Genomic DNA, 15666 nt, shown 5'->3' with positions numbered 1-15666 from the left:
CTTTTTTTAAATGAGTTTTTATTGTTGTTTTTATAAATCTGCATAGTTTTATTCATTTTTTCATTTCCCGTGTTTAGTTATTTTAGTACATCAAGTTAAACTTTAAACAAATGACAAATGTTGCTTTGGCAACTAGCTAAAATAAAATATGTTTTCAGCTTATTTTATTTCAAGTAACATTTCCACGGCATTTTAATTTTAGTTAAATATTTAGTTATTTTGTTGTGTGTTTTTGTCATTTTCATTCCATTTTTTTAAATGTCTTAATAGTTTTATTCATTTTTATTTCATATAGTTTGAATTATTTTACTACATCAAGTTAAAGTAAATGGAAATGAAAAATGCTGTTTTGGCAACTAGCTGAAATAAAATAAGTTCATGTTTTTTTTAGATTTTATTTTATTTGAAGTAACAACTTTTTTTTCAATTCTTTCACCTAAAAATAACAATTCTGTCATCATTTACTCGCCCTCGAGATGTTTCAAACCTGTATTTTCTGTTGAGCACGAAAGAAGATATTTTGAAGAATGTTGGTAACCAAACAGCCATTGACTTGAAAAAATACAATGTAAGTCAATGGCTACCGTCAACATTTTTCAAAATTAAGGGTGAGTAAATGATGACAGGGTTTTTATTTTTGGCTGAAATATCCCTTTACCCGTAATAACTCTGATTTGACCTAGTATCCGTATTGTCTTTTGCTGCTATTGTTCACTATTTTCTGACAGGTGAGATAAAAGTTTTCAATACAAGGTACAAATCCAGCCACTCCCTGATAAACGAGATGAAAATAAGCAAATGAGACCACTGTTGTGAGGAAATCAATACTTCTGACAAAATGGTAGCATCTGCCTCCAGCGTCATTCTGAGATGCATGACCTTCTCATTTAGTCCTGTGTACTGTTCATATTTCAGGACAAAAAGTTTAAAATATCACATTTGTTTGCAATATTTTGTTAATAGTGATCATTTGTTCTGTTTGTGACAGACGTTCAAAGAATGACGTTTATCCACTGTTATATTCGTGAATACTGTATATATCAGTTCTTTTAACGATCTACTATCAGTCACCCTCCAAATGATTGTGGACGCCCCTCAACGGCGGCATCCATCAGTGTGTTAGTGGGAGCCGAACAGCTGAAATGCCAGTTCTAGCATTGCTGATTCTGCTGCCAGTTACAGTGATACTGTGGAAATGTCACTTCATTGTTTGTGATTTAACCAGTGTTTGACCCTTCCAGTTACAGCAGTGAACGTTGTAATGTAATGCAGGACTGAGTCCAAACAAAATGCAAGTGTTACTCCAGTTATTGATTGGAACAAATGCTATTAGCTTGAACACTAGATGAAAAAGATGACCATGCTGGATGAGCAGATTGCTCTTTTTAAAATAGCTGTAATTAAAATCTAAATATTGTATTTTTTTATTTTATGAAACATGTTTGTTTTATTTTATTTTATTTTATATGATTTATTTTTTATTTATTTATGAATTTGTATTTTATTATTTATTTACTCATTCAGTCATTAATTCATTTTGAAGTACAAAAACCATACCCAAACTTTTTGGATTATTTAATACATATTTATCTTAATTTATTTGTTTATTTTCAGTTTTAGTATGTATGTATTTATTTAGAAATACAAAAAAAAAAACATACCCAAAGCATTTGGCTTATTTTTATAGACAGAATTATTATCTTTATATTCTCTTATTTTGGTTTTATTTGTTTGTTTGTTTGTTTGTTTGTTTGTTCATTCTGAAGTACAAAAACCATACTCAAACTTTTCAGAGTATTTTTTTTATCTCTGAATATACACAGATTTCACTGATATTTCTCTTAATTTTTCACAATAGAAATGAATAGGTTACTGTGACCAAGATTTATTTTCTCCAAGCTAAATCACGCCGTATATTTATGTTTATGACTGTTTTTTTTAACTCTTGTTCTATTTTATTTAGATTTTTATTTGATAAAATTTAATTTATGTTTTTTATTTTTTATTTATTTTAATTATTTTTACATTTTATTTATTTTTGAATTATTTATATATTTCTTATTTTGTTTATTTTAGTCTTTTATTTTATTTGAATAATTTATTAATTTTATTTTATTATTAATTTATTTATTTCTTATTGAATTTAATTTGATCTTGTATGTAATTTTTTATCTTATTTTGAAGTACAAAAGACTTTTCTGGCCATTTTTATCTCCAAATATACAGATTTCATGCATATTTCTCTTAATTTTTCCCTATAGAAATGAATAGGTAACTATGGTAACTAATCAATGCCACTTCAATGCGTCAAAAAATTAATACATACTCATTTTAGACACATTCAACACATTGTAGTTGTAACCAGAGACCTGTTTCTCGATTTCAGACGTAAAGGCACAGCACACATACACACACACTGCTGTGAAAAACCCTGTAAACGGATCTCTAGATGTTAATGCTGTTGGACCTAGACCCGCACTAGGTGGTTTTTCTATGATGCAAGTCGTCCACTTACCACATCAGACGTTCATAAATAAAGCAGGTGTGGTGTGTGGATTGAGAGAGCTGGACGGGTTCAGCAGATGGAGATACAATCACTCTGAAAGGGAAGTGAGCAAATGGAGTTGAATGTTGATGTAAAGCACCTCATGGGGAGCCGTTTGAAAAATACGACGGTGTCACAGTAAAAAGGTAATTCATCAAATGCACTTAAAGTCACTTAGAACTTTAACTACTTTTCTGTTTTACTTCTAGCCTATTTGTCATCAAAGGTTTCATGTGGCCAAATCTTAAATACACTAGACATACAAATTTTTTTGTAAAAAGTAAGCTAGGTTTTTAGATTTTCCAATGAAAATTGTAAATGGTGCTTACTTGTGCAAACCTCAACACCGTGATGTTGTGGATGGTTTCTAAATACTGAATGGAATTTTTTTTCATGTACTGTAAGTGAAATTTGGCCGATATATATTTCAACAGAACTCTTGTTCACGGGACATTGATGAATACAGCTGACTGGATAATTATTGACTTTAACAGTAAATTGAGTCTTTATTTGTTTTAGCAGTTCATATTTTCAATCCAGTCACTCTGACATTAACTGCTGATGAGACCACATGACATCAACTGAACCAATCAATCCAATTAGGAGCTGAGACTCACACAATAACACACTCATTGTCTATCTATCTATCTATCTATCTATCTATCTATCTATCTGTCTGTCTGTCTGTCTGTCAATGTCGCTCTCTGACGTAGTATCTATCTATCTATCTATCTATCTATCTATCTATCTGTCTGTCTGTCTGTCTGTCTGTCAATGTCGCTCTCTGACGTAGTATCTATCTATCTATCTATCTGTCTGTCTGTCTATCTATCTATCTGTCTGTCTGTCTGTCTGTCTTTCTGTCTGTCAATGTCGCTCTTTGACGTAGTATCTGTCTGTCTATCTATCTATCTATCTATCTATCTATCATCTATCTATGTCTCTCTCTGACGTAGTATCTATCTATCTATCTATCTATCTATGACATAGTATCTATCTATCTATCTATCTATCTATCTCTTTGACGTAGTATCTATCTATCTATCTATCTATCTATCTATCTATCTCTGTCTATGTATCTCTCTGACGTAGTATCTATCTATCTATCTATCTATATATCTATCTATCTCTGTCTATGTATCTCTCTGACGGAGTATCTATCTATCTATCTATCTATCTATCTATCTATCAAATTCAAAATTGCTTTATTGGCATGACTATAAAAAATACAATATTGCCAAAACTTGGAATATATGAGTAGAAATATAATAATAACAATGAAAAAATCAAAATAATAGAAAAAAATATATATCTATCTGTCTGTCTGTCTGTCTGTCTGTCTGCCTGCCTGCCTGCCTGCCTGTCTGTCTGTCTGTCTGTCTGTCTGTCTATCTAATAAGTAGAAGTGAGTTGGTAAGGATCAGCAGTGTATCTGCATTGAGTTTCAGAGGTGAATGGGAGGATCGCACTGGTGGGTTGGTGGAGGGGGGCAGTGGAATTCTTGAATCCTCAAATCCTGGAAGTGGGAGGTACGAAGAAAAAAAAACCCTCCTTCATATGCCTTTCCAGAGGAAGAATCGCTGCTGTAAGCGACAGAGAAAGCGCAAGACAAACACGCTAATTCGCAGTTTACCTCGGTGTGACTCGTAAATCTCCGTACGTCGCGAGACACCCGCGCGAGTTTATGAATGAAAAACTTCCCAAACAGCAAAGACGTGGAAGTTTTCTCACTGTTTATCTACGCACCTGGACCAGAACCTATTGTTTGGTTCAACTGGTTTAAACGCGACTCGCTACTTTTTGCACACACACAAAACAGGCGCGCTGCACGAGAGAAATCTGGCTGAGTGGCTTGTTTTGATTCAATTCAGCGTGGGATATTTTCTACGGAGACCGCTTGTTTTGGAGTAATGTTTTACAAACCTAAATAACTCCCACAAGAAGTGCCACTTCAACGCAACCCAGTGCTCACAATAACATTCAGAGGTGAGTGCTTTTTAACTTTGTGAAGAACCTCAAAATGTTTAGTGTTATGATGCCTTTGTTGTTCATTTTTTTAATGAAGTAGCCTAGGCTATATGAAAGATTAAATACGCACGCCATCGTCGTAAGAAAAAAGACGTTATCTTCAGACAAATATTTAAATTTAAAGAAACGTTTTTGCAAGTTTTATGTAGAGAGGTCAATACAGAAAGAAGTATTGATATAGCCTATATGATTGCAATATAAATATAAATAGAGGCTCATATAGCCTTGTTGTGCTTTTTAAAGTAAATCATTCTCATTTCCATTGTGTTTGCACATTCATGAAGAGACAAACATTGAATAGGTGCTCACAGCAGGAGTAGAATAAGAATGCTACATTGTGTTCCCTCAATTTCCATATCAATGAATATGAAAAGTGACCTATTTTGAGCTGTAAAACCCCAGGTGGCATTGTCTGTCTAGTGTTTGTTATGGATGCATTGTGTTCCTTGAGGAAACAAACCTTTCCAGGGTGATCTGCTTCTGTGTTAATGATAAATCAGTTTTTTTTTTTTTGTGTGATTTAACTGAACTGATGTTCCCTGGCCGACCTCTGTTGTAGAGTTTAGGTGGAAAGATGCACTAGTAGAGTCATTCTAAACATCTTAGTCAGGAACCATTGAAACTGAATCAGTCCCATACTCAACATGTTACGCTAATTTACCTTTAGAGCCACTTTCTGATCACGAGTCAATGTCAGAATCTCTGAGGATGACTACCTCATTCCACAAGCATTAATTTCAGAGATGAATCATAAATTAAACTGATATTTTTCAAAACCACAACCTCCCTCCCCGAGGAGCCCATCTTGACTTATTGTGGCACTTGTGCTGAGTTACGGCCGAATCTCATAGTCGACTGTGTCAGCTGGAGCCCATCCAAACTGAATGTGTAATATTGGATGCGCTGAAAGACGAGCTGTGTCCATGCACCTGGTCGGAGCGCTGCTCAGTCACCCGCTGTGACTTATTCCTGCTGCTGGTTTCTTCCTGGTAATCTTCTCAATATCACTTTCAGCAAAACTGGATAGTAAACTGCAGCTGAAGCTTTATATTCAGAGTTTTAAAACTTTGCTGCAAAAATAAAGATTCCAGAAGAAGGTTTTCTTAGCAATGCCACAAAATGAACATATTGGGTTCCCCAAAGAAACCTTTTAGTGAACAGTGAAGTTCTTAAAAGAACCATTTTTTTTCTTTGTGTGAAGAATATTTTAATAACATTCTTCCACTATAGAACTTTTTGTGCAATGGAAAGTTTCGGTGGATGTTAAAGTTTCTTCTGATGCCAATAAAGAACCTCTAGTTTTAAGAGTTTACATAACCACTAATGTCGTTCCCATTTTTTTTGGAGTTTTTAGTGTGAATCAGTGATTATGCAAAACGAAGCCAGCGGAGGTGTGGATAGGAAGGCAAATGGCGAAATAATTCACTTGGATTTCCTTTCCTAATCTGGGGGGGGGGGGGTCCTGGGACGGATTGCATGACTATCTCCCAAAACAAACACAGAGTCGAGGAATGTCATGCATGGATGCAGCAGCATAGTAATTAAGGGTCCGGGCTGGAATCTCAGGGGGGTAGGGAACACAGCAAACCCCAACCTTTAATTATCACAATGGGCTTTTCAAATGCTCCTCTTGCATTACTGTGGAGAACTCTGAAAGGACTGCTGGTTTCAATGCTGTTTTCCACTTTTGGTGGAGATAGTTGAGTAGAAGTTTCTTCATTTGCATTTATCCATTTAGAAGATGCTTTTGTCCAAAGCAGCTTTCAAAAGAGAATAGCACAAGTGTAAGCAACTACTTAAAGGTTATTTAGGGCCAATTTATTTTTTATTTATTTTTTATTTATTAACTTTTTTGCTGAATATACATTAATTTATTGATTTATTTATTTAGTTAGTTATGCATTTTCATATTTGCTCATCTGTAATATGCACAAATTATTTTTTATATATATTTTATCAGGCATACCCTAATAGACATGATTTTGTTATTTGAAAAAATGTGGTCCCCTTTTATTTCCTTCATACAAACTTGTGATTAATATGTTTATTATGCCTTCAGTACCTACTTTTACCACTGGATAGCACTTATGGGTCAAGTTTTTGGGTGGGGGGAAATGTATTTAAATTTTTTGTTCAATTATTATTTTCATGACTATAGTTTTTTTTTTTTTCATTTTCATTTTTTTTTTTTTATGTTTATTTGTTCAAATGTAAGTTTTATGTTTGTATTTTATATTTTTTGTTTAGTTTCATTAGAGATAAAGAGTACACTGTAAAAATATTTTTTGAAGTTAATGATAAATAAAGCAGATTATTTAGGTATGTTTTGCAAGAAAATAGGCTATTATTTCGGTCTTCGGAATTTCATGTTTAATTACTTGCCATTTCTTTGTAGTTCTTTGTGAAATTTACTGAGTGAAAATTATTTCAAAGTATTTAATTAATTTATTTATTGGTGTTGTAGGGCTCTTTTTTTGTGGTGGTGGTGGTTAACATTGAAAATAGCTTGTTTCCTGTACATAAAGTTTTAAAATGCATCAAGCATGAGCACTATCAAACTCTTTATCAAACTCAAAATCCATGAGACTGGTGGTAGAACTGTGTAACATGTTAGCAATTATCCCTCAAGAACTTCACACATTTATTTTTTATTTTTTTGTGACTTTTGTTGAAAAACACTTTTATAGCTCATCCAATAACATTTCTTTGAATCTCGTCGGCGTACCGCAGTTTCATGTGTGAAAAAGTTCCACGAATAGCTCCACATTCTCATCAGTTTAAGAGATTCTTAAATTTTACTGCTTTGACACGGTTATGGACAGCGCCTGTGAGGTAAATGAACTGCGTTTATGGCCTTATCATAAACCCGCTGCACACCAGCATTTAGGATTTTTCATTCAGGGTCGCCACCCACCGCAGAACGACCGTCTCTTCATGTACTTGCCTTCAGCTGAATTACTTTGGCATAAAACCATCCGACAGCTCTCAGTAATGGACGGACATCCTTCGTTTATCATTCTAATGAGGTGATCATAATTAACTGAATTTGATTTTTCTGTACGTCAGCTCTTCTAGATGAAAACGCATCATGGTTGAGTATTTTAAACACACTTGTGCGAAGCTGAGACTTGCAACAAAGGTGCTAATCAGTTGACAACTTTGTTTGCATTCACTAATACTCTAATTCCCTTCATTCTCAGTAATGAGAGCAAAACATATGACACCAAGTTGTGTTGTTTCAGATTGGAAATTGTGAGTAAAGTTGAAGGTGTGCGAGCAAATGGTCTGCAGCGTGATTATTGGAGGAGGGGGTACAAAAACAACCACCAGATTACGGGGCTTTTGTTGGGTAACGTTTGGCAGGGATGGAGGCGTGACTGGGGACCCGAGGAAAGCCAAGTGTCAAGTGGCGATTCTTAGGGGGGCATAGCATTAACAGATGTGTTTCACACCACCGGGATAGCCTCTCCACACCTACTCAGGGGGGCAGCTGCTGTCGGGTGAGGGGTCGAGAGGTTTGGGACCTCTGTTTTCTTCATACTTGTGGGAAAACCATGTTTGAACTAGTTTTTGATTTTCCAGGTCTCTAGTCCCAAAGTTACAGCTTTTTCTAAGTTAAGTTTAAATTTTATGTCATAGGACGCTTGTTGCTTTGAAATTAGGAGATTTTTATTCCATTATTTATTAGTGGTTGATTTAGTGGGTGATGGGTTGATGCATAAACCGTTGTCAATGCTAATCAAACTTAATTAATATTTAAGTGCAATGAAGGAGCCTTAGAAGTCGAATTAGTGAGTACCATATGGGCTTTATAGCCAGGTGACATTATTATTTCAGAAAATGAGAGGGGTCTGGTCTTTGTAAGCAGAGCGTGAGTGTAGTTGGGCTTATTTTGTGGCCTTTTGATATAGTTATAAGTGGAAACTTGTACTGCTGTTTAAAAGTGTGGGCCTGGTAAGATTTTTTTTTAATGAATAAGAAGTCTTTTATGCTCATCAAGGTTGCATTTCTTTGATCAAAAATACAGTAATAGTGTGAAATATTATTACAGTTTAAAATAACTGTTTTCTATTTGAATATATTTTAAAATGTAATTTATTCCTGAGATGCAAAGCTGAATTTTCAGCATCATTACTCCAGTCTTCAGTGTCACATGATCCTTCAGAAATCATTCTAATATGCTGATTTGCTGCTCAAGAAACATTTATTATTATTATTAGGCTTACTGGCCTCAAACTTTTGAATGGTTTATGTTGCTTGAAGTTGTTCCTGCTTCCTACTGTGATGTGATGTGTGTTGAAGTGATTTTGATCAGAATAAAATGGACTCATTCACAAAATAAAAAGTAAAGACTGCATATTAGATGTTTATTTGATGCTTTATGTATGTAGTTTATCATTCTTGTGTTGCCACAGAGAATTATGGGACATAGTTGTATCGCTCAATCCTGTCGCCACATAGTCATCTAGATAAGTAGTATTTTCTAGCAAGTTTCATTTTCATTAATTGTGTACAAAATGTGCAGCATTTACATTTAAAACCTAATTGAGACCAAACTAATTTTGTCATGGTTTTTAATTGGCACATCACCAAAATTAACATTTCTCGGTGGTATTTACATTGTAGTGGTGTTTATATGCGCTCAACTCATAAATATCATTACAACTTGACTTTTTTGGATATCTAAACATATCAGGGGATGAAAATAAAGGTCCCAAAAGGGTGTTTTCAGAGCTGAAAGAACCATTTTGGGTGAACAATTCTTAAAAGAACCATTGCTTGAACATTTTAAGTATCTAAAAAACCTTTTTCCACAATAAAGAAACTTTTGTGGAATGGAAGGATTCTATGGATGTTGAAGGTTCTTCATGAAACCATTGATGCAATAAAGAACCTTTATTTTATAGAGGGTAAGCAACCATTCTAGCCAACCAGAATCCTCTAGAACACACAAATAGAAGTTTCAAAAGGGGTTTTTCACATTGATGCCATAGAAGAACCATTTTTGGTTCCCCAAAGAACCTTTCAGTGATCAGTTCTCAAAAGAACCATTGTTTCTTAGCGTAAAGAATATTTAATAATCTGAAGAAAGCTGTTTTCCACTATAAAGCCCCTTTTGTGCAATGAAAAGTGTCCATGTTGTGAAAGGTTCTTCATGAAACCATTGATGCCAATAAAGAATAATGGGAAAAAGCCAGATCGTTCCAATGAAAAGTTCATTTTTCCTCCTTTGTATCTTTTCATAGCGTGTAAGACTAATTCCTGTACACATTCTCTTTCACTTTTTGGCAGGTAGCTCTATGCTGCCGGTGTTGATGGGCCAGTGCTACCCACAGCTGTGCGAATGAGCTGTCTCAGCCCACCCTCCTCGCCCAGCTGCCCTGGCATGGCTTCTCTAAGGAAGATGAAGTCATGGCGTTTGCTTCTCCTGTGGGTTATTCTAGCTCAGTTCCCCTTGGCCCACTCACGTCCCGCAGTAACCGAACAAGGTAAGTTTTTCCTGTTCCCATGTCCACTTCCAGGCTGTTTCTAATCTGAACAAATGGACGAAAGCAGCACATCGTTTACTTGCATGATTTAGGCTCGAATACATTCATTTGATGTTCAGTTTACACTTGGCTCTACCTCATGCAGCAGCAGAGTTCTGGTCATGGCTCCATTTTTGATGTGGAGTTAACAAGTGGAGCTGGAACTCATTAGGGTCCGATGTGCTGTAGGACTCCAGATGCTTTTCCTTTATGCATCCAAGTAGCTTCGGGGTCTTTCGCTCTTTCTTGAAACCTTAGAGGTTCAGATGGATCACGGTGGAATGCACAGCATTGCAAAGACTCCTTAATGTGCTAAAAGATCTCCAAACACAATACAGACCTCTATAGCAATGGGAGAATGGCTTTGAATCATTTATATATTTAATCCGAAATGCTCATTAGCTGCTTCTCTCTTACCCATTGGTTTTGATATATTGGCACCATATGGTTATATCAGCTAAAATTTTATTTTACATTTTTTTTCCCAATATTAGATATCAGTATCTATATTATTTTAGTATAATTGGGATAATATTATAGTTTTTATTTATATTTTTCTTAATTTTTATTTTATTTTAAACTTTTAGTGTAGTTTGTGTTTTTGTACTTTTTATTAATTTAAAAATGTCTAATATAGTTTTAATTAATTCTGATTTCAGTTTTAGTTATTGTAGAACATCAATTTGAATTAAAAATGGCAACAAGCTGAAATAAAATGAGTACATTTTTTACATTTTATTTCAGTTAACATTTATTTTATTTCAAGTAATGAAATTTGTTTTATGATTTTAGTTAAAGGGTTAGTTCACCCAAAAATGAAAATTAGGCGCGGAAGTGCAGGGGAGAGATCAAAACAAAACAATGGTCAAGAATTACAAAACGTAATTCTTTTTGAAGTACAAAACGAGGATTTGTAAAGAAGAATGTCGGAGGATTTCGATATAAGCCAAGAGGAGACTGGTTTTCCTTTGCTAAAGTAAGGAAACTTTGCTTCCTTTGATCCTGTAAACAAACGTTGGTTTTCACGAGAGTCACCGGCGCATGCGCAACGCTGACCTCATACGTCATGCTCCCGGAACTGCTTCTGTGTACAACTGTTGGCACAAGCTACATTAAAGTGATTATTACGTTTTGAATATGGAAAATTCAAACAGAAGGCTACAGATGGCCTTTGCTCACCCCCCGGAGCCGTGGGAGACACTTCTTTTTATGGATGGGCGATTTTTATTCAAGTTCTTTTGGACTGAAGCAATGCAACACCCGCTGAGTGGCATTAAACAGCTTGAAAGATCAAAGACAATTTTTTATATAACTACGACTGGATTCGTCTGAAAGAAGAAAGACCCATTTTTGGGTGAACTAACCCTTTAAGTTAATACTTGTGTAGGCAGTAGACGGCTAGGCAGCTAGCTAAATTGCTTATATACTGGATAAGCATGTTCTATCAAGTCGTCACTCAAGAAATACACTTGAATGAGTCTCTGTTTCTGGTTTTCTGATTGCAGTCACATAAACCGAAGGACTCAGTTTGAGAATCCAGTTCTAGAGGCCAAGAGAAGATTGCAACAGCAGCAGCAGATGCAGAGTCAGGGCTTGTCCTCTCTCCCCCTGCCTACAGTCTACAGAGGTAAAGTATTATTGTTATCCAAGATTGACATCCAAATATTGATATCCAAAAATGAACAGTTGAATTTTGAAGTGTGGTACTAATGCAAATCTGGTTAAACCATCATGGTGTTCCCAACCAGCCTATAGCTTAGGCACACCAAAGACATCTTAATAACACTTATCTGCTCTCCATGCAATGACATGTTTAACATCAAATCTGCTGAAAAGCTGATTGGGGTTTGATATTCATGACCATTATTATATTTCTCCTGTAAGCTCAGTGTTTGTCTCTATAGTAACACAACTAAGCTCAGACGTTGTCTTTGGAAGTGCACCGTGTGTGAACTTATTTTTCAGAATATTACTTTCTTACAGAATATTACTTTCTTACCTTTAGAATTATTCATTTTACTTCATCCAAAATGAAAACTCTGTCAATATTTACTTGTGCTCATGTTTTTCCAAACCTAAATTACTTGAGAAATTTTGAAGAACTTGCCTTTTTTTCCATGCACTTACAATGAATGTTAACTGAAAGTAAAGCATCAAACCATATAACCACTGACTCAGTCAGAACTGAAGTTGAGAACCAAATCAGTCTAATTTGTTAGCAAATCATTCTGACTGCTTCTTTTAACCTGGTCATCTTATTTATTGGCAATATTAAACTCAAATGAAACATTTAGTTATAGACTGGACATAACTGATTCTCTCAAGAACTTTCTTGGCTGTGCCAAGTAAGTCTTCTTGTTTGTAAAAGAAACACAAGTCATATGGACTACTCTTATACTTTTACAGTACTGTTGCATCCTTTTTGAAGTTCGAAAGCATTATTATCTCCATTCACTGTAAATGTATGGGAAAAACCAGCCAGTACATTACTCAAAATTTCTCCTTTTTTGTTCCATGAAAGAAAGTCAGTCATTCAGGTTTGGATGGACATAAGGGGGAGTAAATAATGACAGAATTTGTATGTTTTGCATAAACTAATCCTCTAAATCTACCTGTACAGTCTATTCGAGCTAAGCCTGAATGCTTCCTGTTTTTTTGAGACTCAGTTATCCATTGAGCATGTGTCTCCTTTCATAATATGACCTTGGACTGATTATGGTTAGAAGCATTTCTTGCAATATTTCCTGTTTAAGTTAATCCATTCAGCATGGTCATGCTGTTACCCACATAAAGGTAAGAGGCAGAGTATGTTCAGCCAGAATGGCGTAAACAAGAAGAACGTTCTCTACCTTTTTTCAGTCCATCTTTCAGAGAGAGCATGCTGTACTGAAAACCTCCAACATACCTACACTATATGGCCAAAGTATTACATGTGGGCATCTGAACACCACATAGGTGATTGATACACATTTAATGTCATAGCCATTAACAAGTACTTGATCCTCCCTTACAGCTCTCACTCTTTTGGGAAGGCTTTCCACTAGATGTTGAACCATGTCTGTAGGGATTTGCTCCCATTTAGACACAATAGCATCAGTAAGTGTCTGTGGTCCAATTCATCCCAAAGGTGTTCAATAGAAGATCAGGTTTGGTCTTTGTGCAGGCCAGTCAAATTCTGCCATAACAGAATCATGTATATATGGACATACATAGTCATGCTGGAGCATAAAATGACCCTTCACAAAATTGGAACTACTATATACTGTTACTGTATTTTGTAGAATTAAGATTTGTTTTAATTAGACCCCTAGTCAAAGTGGTTCATTTAAAGGGGGTATCCACATAGTGTTGGCCATGTAGTTTCTGATCTTGTGTCCACAAAAGAGAGTTTCAGTAGCTTGAGATTTAAGCATAACTGGACCATAGAGGACTGAGAAAGCATTTGCTTAATCTGGATGTTCAGTCTCTCCGATGCTCCGATGTTAAATTTAGACCAATTCAGAGTGTACTACTTTAATCTACAGAAAAGCTTTGTCCTTCATTAGTAGATCAACCCTTGTGACAACCGCAATTTGCCAAGTAGGATTTGCCAAGTTCCTGGCTCAATGTCCTTTGTTTGCCCTGGAACAGGTCCTAACCCTATTCCTAAACCCAACCCTAACCCAGAACTACCCCTATAACCAAAGGGAAAGTGAGAGGATGGTAATGTTTTTGAAGCTTCAGCCCTGTCCTTAACCCTAAAATCTGATTTTTAGGAACATTGTTCCAGGACCAACAAGAATGTTTGACTTGGCAAAATCACCATAGATTTTCTATTGAAATCTAACTCTATGTCCATATTAGGCCAACTTTGTATCCTTTAATGCCATTCATCGATTTCCTGTGTGAATTGAGGCTCCAACCACAGCCTTAGGCCTAGCCCTAAACCTAATTTTAAAATCAGATTGTTGGGAATGTTGTTCCAGGTTCAACAAGGATGTTCGAGTTGGCAAAATCACCCAAGAACTCTTGTAGAAATGTAACTCTTCTATGTCCATAGTAGGCCTACCTTGTATCCTTCAATGACATTTCTTGATTTCCTATGTGAGTTGAGGGTTTTTTTCTTTTCTGTAACAGTGGAGGAGAGCCCCTCCTCTGCCACCTTACCCAGGGCCAGACTGGCATACGTGGGTCCCGCTCCTGAGCGCTCTCATAGTCTCACTGACCTGCCCGAGGCCCCCCTGTACCGGGCCGGTGTGTTTGGACTGCATGGTATGTCCCTAGACCGGCGGCCCCTTGTGCAAGAGAGGAACTACAGCAGGAGTGTATTTGCCTGGCCTGTTTTTGCATAGTCTTCTAAGGAACAATCTCTCAGTTTCTAAACCAGTGAAGACTTTTCATTGGCTGTTTTTTTTTAATTTTTTGTATTTGTATTTTACTTTTTGCCTGCGCTTCCAGGATACTCATGAGTCCACCTACCCTGCTGAACAGACCAGTGTAACTGGTCGCAATCATATGTTTGGGATGCTGGTTTATAAAATATGCCTATGGATTCCACAAGGTTACTTATCTAGTAGGGGATGGTCGCCAAGTAACTAACTACATCCAACTAGTTGATTAGTGAGGGTCAACTTGTTGGATTTTTTTTATCTGGATTTTTTTTCTTTAGCATTCAGTTTTAGCTTTAATATTTAACACTGCCTTTTAACAAAGTTAAGATTGCAATTCTATTAGAATTAAGTTTACTATAATGTTCTATTCATAATTTGGGGTTTATGTCATATATTTTGAAAGCACTACTGTATACACAGATCTATGCTTACTGACTGTTAGTACCCCAAAACCATCTCTGCTCACACTTCTCTCCAACTACATGGCTCTAGTTTAGCATGTAACACCTCTTTTCAAGATCCAATCAGCTCCAGGTAGACAAAATCAAGTTCTGCTCTCATTTTGTTTACAAAGTAAGAGGTAAAATGGGTTGTGAATGCCATTTTATGTTGACTGTAAGACCATCTAGACAACCTGCCAAGTGCCAACATTGCGTGTCCCCATTATGTATATTAACAACAAGGAAACTTTGGTCAACCAGCTGTACCAGATGTTTTGCTGGTGCTTGTCCACCAGCTAGACCAGAACCAAACAAACATGAATCAGCATGGAAATGCATGCTGGTCTTTTAGCAGGGTATCTGGACCAGCTATTGTCCCTAACAAACGCATGGCAGAAACTGCTAAAGGACTAGACCTAGATGGTGGTAAAAAAAAAAAAACTTAAGAACCTCTCAACTAGGAAAGTGAGATGGAGTGACTATGGCTGGCATCTTGTAACTCCATACTGTGTACTGAAGTAGACATCTCTTCAGTTTCGAAGAAGCAGCTCTTCAGTACAAAGGTCCTTGTGTGTGGTTTCAGCAAAACGGCTTCTCCAGAATGGTTTTTGAGACTGCTTTCTCCACTCTGAGAGAGCAGAAGAACCGCCCTGCCTGTGCTGGTTCTTCTCCTGGCTTTTTTTTTGCTTAAGTCTTGGATGGCTTGAGAGACGGCCCTGGATGAGGCTAAACACTGTTGAGTGTAACATTGGAGT

At 36.1% G+C, this 15666-nt stretch overlaps 1 protein-coding gene across 5 annotated transcripts in view; it reads left to right on the top strand.

Moving 5' to 3' along the window:
- Positions 1 to 4110: 4110 nt before the first annotated feature.
- LOC107718699 (fibroblast growth factor receptor 1-A-like) overlaps positions 4111 to 15666 on the top strand; it is a 38728-nt gene continuing 27172 nt past the window's right edge. For all 5 annotated transcript variants that reach the window (XM_016525893.1, XM_016525892.1, XM_016525894.1 and 2 more), the window contains exons 1-2: positions 4111 to 4531; positions 9866 to 10062. In XM_016525893.1, the coding sequence (XP_016381379.1) occupies positions 9918 to 10062 (145 nt within the window). In that variant the 5' untranslated portion in view covers positions 4111 to 4531; positions 9866 to 9917. The remainder of the gene's footprint in view (positions 4532 to 9865; positions 10063 to 15666) is intronic.

The sequence above is a fragment of the Sinocyclocheilus rhinocerous genome, unplaced genomic scaffold, assembly GCF_001515625.1.
Source record: "Sinocyclocheilus rhinocerous isolate Xijiao unplaced genomic scaffold, SAMN03320098_v1.1 scaffold3197, whole genome shotgun sequence".
Classification (NCBI taxonomy): Eukaryota; Metazoa; Chordata; class Actinopteri; order Cypriniformes; family Cyprinidae; genus Sinocyclocheilus; species Sinocyclocheilus rhinocerous.
This window is presented reverse-complemented; position numbering and strand designations above follow the sequence as displayed.